Source organism: Meles meles, chromosome 8, assembly GCF_922984935.1.
Source record: "Meles meles chromosome 8, mMelMel3.1 paternal haplotype, whole genome shotgun sequence".
NCBI classification, from domain to species: Eukaryota; Metazoa; Chordata; class Mammalia; order Carnivora; family Mustelidae; genus Meles; species Meles meles.
The window spans coordinates 58,270,365-58,278,655 of NC_060073.1; the positions used below are offsets into that span (position 1 = coordinate 58,270,365).

At 39.2% G+C, this 8,291-nt stretch overlaps 1 protein-coding gene across 1 annotated transcript; it reads left to right on the top strand.

Moving 5' to 3' along the window:
• The first annotated feature begins 7,349 nt into the window (after positions 1-7,349).
• On the top strand, positions 7,350-8,291 carry LOC123949027 (olfactory receptor 51G2). Its single transcript, XM_046016300.1, has one exon. It carries the CDS (start codon positions 7,350-7,352, stop codon positions 8,289-8,291), a length of 942 nt encoding a protein of 313 aa, XP_045872256.1.

Genomic DNA, 8,291 nt, shown 5'->3' on the forward strand with positions numbered 1-8,291 from the left:
GACTGGGTTAAGATGAAGGGAGGGAGTTCAGGCCATCAAGTCTATTGATATTTTTATTTTCCAGTGAATCAGTAGCAGATTACCTCCTCAAGCAGCTTCTAGAAACTTCCTGGTGATTCCAGCTGGTTCCTCAGCTGCTTTTCAGAAAGTCAACAGTAACCCCCATACACACCTTCTTGGAAAATTTCATCAGTCTTCCAACAAGTGGTTCTCCACCAACCAGCTTTAGCCTAAGTGTGAACCAGCTTTGGCTCAGAAACCTAGGGAACTCTCTTGTCATTCAATGAACTTCACTCATATTCTCTCCATCAACATCCAAACGCTAGCCATAGGGTTGGTTCTTCCCCTGAAAACTTGTTTCTTCCTTGAATCTCCCTCAGCCCTAGAGTACCCTTTATGATTCTTTCTTTCCCACTCTTAGTTGATTCCTTGTTACTGTAATCTCTTATTAATGAATAAATGAAACTTTTCTGTTAAATTCCTGTGTGGTTTTTTTCTTCTGATTGGACCCTAACTAACACAGTTCTTTGATTTATCAGTTCTACTCCCCGTTTTGATCTAGTATCTTAAAGGAACCAGTTAGCATCTAGGAACTGTGACTTGCCAGATGAATCCTATTTCTGTGTGAAACTCAAACTCTCTGGTCTCGGATTCATCTCTTCTATGCCTCAGCCAACTGAAGTTGAAGATTTCTTCCAGAATCTTCCAGAGTCTTTGCACCACCCTTAGACTCATATTTATTGAAGAATTCTTACAAAACTAAGTTTCAGAAGGCAGGATGAGAGCAACTTAAAACCAAAGTTGATTTAAAAAAGTAATAATAATAACATCTTGTGTTGATGCCTGGGTGTACATTCAAAATTTTGTCAGAGGATTTGGGACCATTCTTTAATATGTATATATTTTAACTTTCAAAATAAATAGAACAGCCTGTATTTCCTTCCCCACATCACCTTTCTTACAGATTAGCTGGGAAATAACAATAAAAAATAATAATTACAATTGTAGTAATAGCACCTAACAATTATTGAGCATCTACTATGTACTACAGAATGTCTTGAAGTGCTTGCATGCAGTAATCAATTTGACTGTCCTTTGAAAATTAAGATGGCAGAGTCAAAATTTTAAAATAAGATTTTTCAGTTAAAAAAACTACTACAGGAAGGTATTCTCCAGGTAGCAGCTAGGTGACTGCTACCTCCTGATTATTTAATTATTGAGACATCAAAATTATGAATTTTCTGCTATGTAGAACTATAACCTATGATCCAGATCAAGAATTGGCATGCTTATTTCTGAAGAATGTCCTCCCAGATACTTAAGTAGGGTAGAAAAGACCTCAGTAGGAGTTAAAAAGGTATGCCTTATAAAAACTTCAAGAATATTAGTGGAAAAGCATGCCTATAAGACACATTTTAAATGGTCATGGCATTTACCGACTTACTACAACAGTATCATTTTGTTAAAATTTTATTTTTCCAACTATTTTTATTCAGTGCTATCTTACCATTTAAGATAGACAATTTCCTTTTAATTCTCATATAATCCCTTTAGATTGGAGGTTTGGTGAGGTCAGTTACTATAGCCAATATCATATATAATAAATGGAAAACTCAAAAACCACATTCAGGTCTGTCAAATCTCAAAACCTAAACTTTTGGCATTATGCTGTTGAAAGTTTATGAACTCTAGTTTTCCCACATATGCTAACATTTCAGATGAATGGACATCTATTTGCCTCAGTAGAGACAAAGGGAAAAAAAGGATGTGAAATAGCATGGCATGTTCCTGGGAACTATACACAGTGAGCATTCTGTAAATATAGATGGGCAACAACTTTACTCACACAACTAGGGTGCACAGGAGGAGAAATATTGCTTATTTTCTTACTTTTTTTTTAAAGATTTTATTTGTTTATTTGACAGACAGAGATGACAAGTAGGCAGAGAGGCAGGCAGAGAGAGAGGAGGAAGCAGGCTTCCTGCTGAGCAGAGGGCCCGATTTGGGGCTTGATCCCAGGACCCTGGGATCATGACCTGAGCTGAAGGCAGAGGCTTTAACCCACCATGCCACCCTGGCACCCCGCTTATTTTCTTTCTAAATCATCTGTCTTCTTCATAAACACCTGCCAACTAAATACATGGAAAAATTTAATAATAAGAATTTAAAAAGCATGCTGAAATTAAAAACAAACAAACAAACAAAAAACAAGATGAATTTTTGCATCAGTTTGTCTAAGTCCCATCCGATAATATTCTCTTTAGGTCCCTTTAGTGTCTCCCAGCTGGTATCTCCTCCAGGCAGCATCTTTGTGTACAAGGTATTCCCTTATATTCTGCCTCTATCTCGTTTCTTTTCCTTGCTCTTTTCTGGGCTAGGAGTTACAGACCTTTTTGAGGGCGGAGGGGGTCTCTTCCCACATCATATCCTATTTTTCCCTCAAAGAAGCTGAATATCTAAGATTTAAAGAAGGCAGGATATCTTCCCTGTAATACGATCAAATTCTATGCTCCTTCTAATCAAAGCTGTTCAAAGACTAAATCAGTCTTTCTCTCTTTCTCCATAACATCTGAGACTCAAACCTATTTTCTTCCAAAACATATCGAACACTACTTTTTTCTTTCCTCAGTACTTGGACTCAGAGGCTATAAATAAATATTGCTTCTGTGTTTTTATGGAAGAGAGAGTTATTTCTGTTATAAAATATTTGTTAAATGGGTGAAAAAAAAAACGGGATGATAAGATACATGTTATGTATACATTTACATATTATAGGTTGAATTGTGCCCCCCATTCATACGTTGAAATCCCAGCCTTCAATACCTCAGAATGTAACTGTATTTGGAGGTAAGGTCTTTTGGAAGGCTATTAAGTTAAACTCAAGCTTTCAGAGTTGGCCCTAAGCCAATATGACTCATGTCTTTATAAGAAGAGCAAGAGACATCAAAGATATTCATACACAGAAGAAAGGCCACGCGAGAATACAAGAGAAGATGGCCATTTGCACGTCAGGGAGAGGGGCCTTAGAAGAAACCAAACTGTCAACACCTTGATGTTGGACTTTGCTGGCCTCAAGAACCATGAGAAAATAAACTTCTGTTGTTAAACCACCTAGTCTGTGGTATTTTGTTATGGTGGTCCTAGCAAACTAACAAGAAGTATCTGTGTTTTGAAATGAATTCCAGGTAAAAGGTGAAGATGCATTTTTAATTATAGAGGGAATAAAAAACTCTGGAATCAGAACTGAAAACAAATCACAAGGACAAGGATATATGAAAAATCTTAGGCTTTTGTGGTTGTTACTAATGTTAATTTTTGATTCTGCGTTATAGGGATAAGGCCCAGAAATCTGCATTTTAACAAGCATTGCTGGAAATTCTGATCCTGATTATCTGGGGACTCTGATTTGAGAAATATTGCTTCACAACACTCAAGTGTGTCTACAGTGTGCTTGACCAAAAATTAATGGAATATTCTAAGGGGACCAATCAGGCCAATAATTGGAATAACCTCTTATGGTTAGTGAGGGGATCTGGACATTCCTTAATATTTATACTTTATATTCCCAAATTAGATTCAAGTAGCTGGACACTAATTAGGTGAGTAATGAAAACACTGAAACAGCCTCCATGCCTCCCTCTAAAATGTCTTGCCTGTCAGCTTTCAAAGTCTAAAAAATGAATGATTAATTCTTCATATCCCCATATTGACATATAAAACTCCCTGGTTTAACTATCCTTTGCAGGGGCTCATGTTGCCCAGAAGGCTATAAGAATGAATTTGTTTTTCCAATTAGCTCCTGTATGTCTAGAAACATTAGGGCTGAGTTCTGTGTCTGTGTGGATCAGAGACAGGAAGAGAAAATGGAATCTCTCAATGTAGGCAGGAGTCAGGAATATGTATTTATATTCATACACACACACATATACATCCACACACACACATAGGGTTATTGGGGCACCAAAACTCAAAGCTGTCACAATATATCCAGGAACTTGGTCTGACTACTCTCTTCCCCTTTAGTGATGGAGGAAGCACTGAATTAAAAAGGCCCTTTTAAGGTTACATAAGGTTATGTATAGCCACAATACACATTGTTACAGCTGATGTGCATTAACTATAGAATTATGATACATCATATATAAAACACTATCACTAACACCCACTCTGCTTCTCTGAAGTTATGGAGTTGTTCAAAATCTCATGAGATCTTTAAAAAGTAGCTACACTGTGTGACATCTTCTGGGCTTTTCATGTAGATATCTCATAAGACTCTTCTCTTCTCTTTCCCTTATTCCCAGAGTATAAGATAATGAGGTCCAGGGAGCCAGTCCTAGTAGGGAATTCATTAAAGATTCCTGAAAGAATCTCAGTGGGGGCCTCAGACAATTTCATAAAAATCAGAGAATTCAAAGTCCACCCTCCAGTCTCTCCATATGCCCAAGAGCCTCTAGTATTAACATTCCTTCTCCCCTGTTGCAAGACCCAGAGGCTCTAGACCTAGCTTTGGTATGTGAGACAAATTTGTAGAGCCACGAGGAGGTCCCAGAAAGCTCAGCTTGAGCTCTGGAGAAGGAGGGGGAGAGAAGGGCCTTTGAGGCACAAGAAAGGCTATAGAGGATGCCTGTGGAAGGTGGTGACTACTGCAGTCAGATCTCGCTCACCAAACCCTGATCTGGTTTTAGTACTAGCTTAGCAGAGATACAACAGCTTTCTTGCACTCATTCACTTCCTCTGTTTCCTGCCCAGAAGCAAAGTGATCGTCTGAAAGAAAAGCTGTCTGTGACATGAAAGGACATTTTCTTGGGTGACCATGGAGTTCGAGTGATAGAATTAGAAGCAGCCATTGAACTTGCCCAAATCCCCTAGGAAGTATTCTCCAAGAACAACTGTGAGCCGGCCATTTGCTAAATTTCCAACTCCCTTCTGCTGCAGACAGCTGCTTTTTCAACTGGTCAGGAACAATGAAATTCTCACCAAATCTGATAACTGAAACTCTGAAGACTTTAAATAAGAAGCCCTTAGAACAGTTACCTCACTAAGATCTCCCCAGCCAACAAGCTAAATGTGATCTTTCCCAGGCAGATACCTCCTGCTTCAATACTCTGGATTTTCCTTTATGTCTAGATCTCTACCTTCAAATTCCTTCAACACTCACTCTCTGATTCCTATTCTGCCATATGTCTTTTAAAATGTGATGCGCAAACTCTGATTCCAAAAAGAGTCCATCTTGAGCTAAAAGAAGGTGGGGCACAAAGGCTATTTCTACTATTTGTCATTCAATCTTCACCCATTTCAGGCTGTCTCAGCTTAAAAACTGCCCAGAATGCTCCTTGGAGCTCCAGAGATTTAAGTTTGAATTCCAGCTCTGCCAGTGATTGATGGTATGACTTAATGCACATTATCAAATTCTGTAAGCCTCTCCTCATTTGCAAGTCAGGGTAATAATATTAACTTGCAAGGTTTTTCTTGCAATGTTATTTCTTTTGCAATGCTCCTAACACAGCGTCTGGCAAACAGTAGATGTGCATCAGGTATTATAAATAAACTTTTATATTATTAAACAATGTATATTCTTTCTTCACTACCCTGTTTCGTTTTCATGTCAAAAGATTTCCTGCCTTAAGTTTTATGACTTATATTGTTAACCACCATGTAGCTTGCCTGTCTCTGACAGGTAAGTTTATCACAGCTCTTCTGAATTCACTTTGATGAAGAAGTGGTGATCACTGACCACGGCAGAAGCAGAAGCTGAGGAACATCACACAAGAGCCAGTCTGACCTTCAAGTGGACAGTGAGTTAATGACACTGGCAACTAATTTCACTGGTATTTGGAGTGAGGAAGAAAATGTCTACATATATATTTGCATGTATGTCTCTAGTAAGTTTATTATTAACTTAGCTAAATAGCCAGAACATTTTTGGAGGTCTATTAAGCCCCTGACCTTATTTATGCTCACTGCTTCTAGTTGACAGTGAATTGTCCTCTATGCAGGGAGAAAGTGTAATGGTTGTTGAGATCCAGGAATCTAGAGAAAAATCGGATCTCAGTTCAAATCTCATTTTGGCCATTTATTATATCTTTGATCTTAGAAATATTAATTTTCTCTAATTCTCTGTTTCTTTATCTATAATATGTATTATTAATAGAACTTTATTCATAAGATTTTTTAAAGCAATAAAATATACACCAACTTAGTAACAGCTAACTAAGTAATTTAACTTTTATTCATGCATTAAAAAAAATTCCTGAGTGCCTAAGCACTGTCTTTACAGAAATAAACAAATCAAAGCCCCTGCCCCTTTTAATCTCACATTCTAGTGGTGTTATAAATTGGGAGTGGGCAGATGACTGCTCTGAAACTCAGGAGGCTTAAACTGGCATAAGACCTCTTCCCAGTAACTATACGCTCGTGAACCTTCATTTCCTAACCTAGAGAATATGTCCTACCAGCATTATTGCCTTCTATTCTGTAGACTCTCATGGACTCTGTCTTGTAATTGGGGGTGTAGTCATGGTTGATGCTTCAGTCTTTTCCCCCACCTAGGTTCATAGCAGTTGAATTCTAGATCTCTAGGGAATGTAGGTTACCGACTGACAGGAGAATTAGAGCTTTGATATGGTACTTCAGCAGTCAAGAATCACTTTACAGACAGCCTTTCATTCACTCTCCAGTTCTAACTGCAATTATGTGAGCTGAGTAGCACATATGAGCCGTCTAGATCAAGCTAGGCTTCCATATGAGATGAGATGAGAAGATGAGTGAAGGACTCCTCTGTTTACACTTAGCAATTGTATGTAGCTGATGAAGTCAAGCAGAAGTAGAAAAGAAAGAAAGAGAGAGAGGAGGAAGAAGGATAGAAAGGAGGAAAGAAAGAAAGAAAGAAAGAGAAGAGAAGGCATAGAGGGGGAGGGAGGGAGTAAGGAAGGAAGGAAAGATAAAAGAATAGCAAAGGAAGTAAAGTAAGAGAAGGGAAATGAAGAGAAGCTGAAAGAAATTTTGGAACATTAGTGAGAGTCTTAGTGGAAAAGAGGAAGGTGAGAAGTGTTTAAAGATCTTCTCAAAAGAGATAGGCAAAGTTAGGTATAACCAACAAGAATAATGAAGAGTGTCAGATGTCTTAGCTTAAGGAGAAAAAAAGAAAAAAAAATCTAAACCAATGTTCAAAGGGAATAAGGGGCCAGAAAGAAATGACCTCTGGAAGAGCTGTACAGTTCTAGGTCTAGTTGATTCTAATGTTTTGTTGGTTTGTTTTCTAATTTCTTTGCAGGGACAATCCCTAGCATTTTCTGAATTCATTTCAAGAATTTGGAGGGAAGCTAATTTTCCTCTTCTCTCCACACACAATGACTTTGGGATTCCTGGAAAGCAACCGCAACATTTCCTCCACCTTCCTGCTGAGTGGCATTCCTGGGCTGGAGCACATGCACATCTGGATCTCCATCCCATTGTGCCTTATATATCTGGTTTCCATCCTGGGGAACTGTACAATCCTTTTTATCATTAAAACAGAGCCCTCACTCCATGAACCTATGTACCTTTTCTTGTCCATGCTGGCTCTGACTGACCTGGGTCTGTCTCTTTGCACCCTCCCTACAGTACTGGGCATCTTTTGGATTGGGGCACGAGATATTGGTCATGATGCCTGTTTTGCTCAGCTCTTTTTTATTCACTGCTTGTCCTTCCTGGAGTCTTCTGTGCTACTCTCCATGGCCTTTGACCGCTTTGTGGCCATTTGTCTCCCCTTGCACTATGCTTCCATTCTCACCAACACAGTCATTGGCAGGATTGGCCTGGTTTCCCTGGGTCGCAGTGTAGCACTCATTTTCCCATTGCCTTTTATGCTCAGAAGATTCCCTTATTGTGGGTCCCCGGTTCTCTCACATTCCTATTGTCTCCACCAGGAAGTGATGAAATTGGCCTGTGCAGACATCAAAGCCAATAGCATCTATGGCATGTTTGTCATTATTTCGACAGTAGGTATAGACTCACTGCTCATTCTCTTCTCCTATGCCCTGATCCTGCGTACTGTGCTGTCTATTGCATCCAAAGCTGAGAGATTCAAAGCTCTTAACACCTGTGTTTCCCACATATGTGCTGTACTCCTCTTCTATACTCCCATGATTGGCTTGTCTGTCATCCACCGCTTTGGGAAGCAGGCACCTCATCTGGTCCAGGTGATCATGGGCTTTGTGTACCTCCTCTTTCCTCCCCTGATGAACCCCATTGTCTACAGTGTGAAGACCAAACAGATCCGAGATCGCATAACCCATGCTTTTTGTTGCTAG

Coding starts and splice junctions, on each gene's coding strand:
- LOC123949027 (XM_046016300.1), top strand. CDS start 7,350: ATGACTTTGGGATTCCTGGAAAGCAACCGCAACATTTCCTCCACCTTC.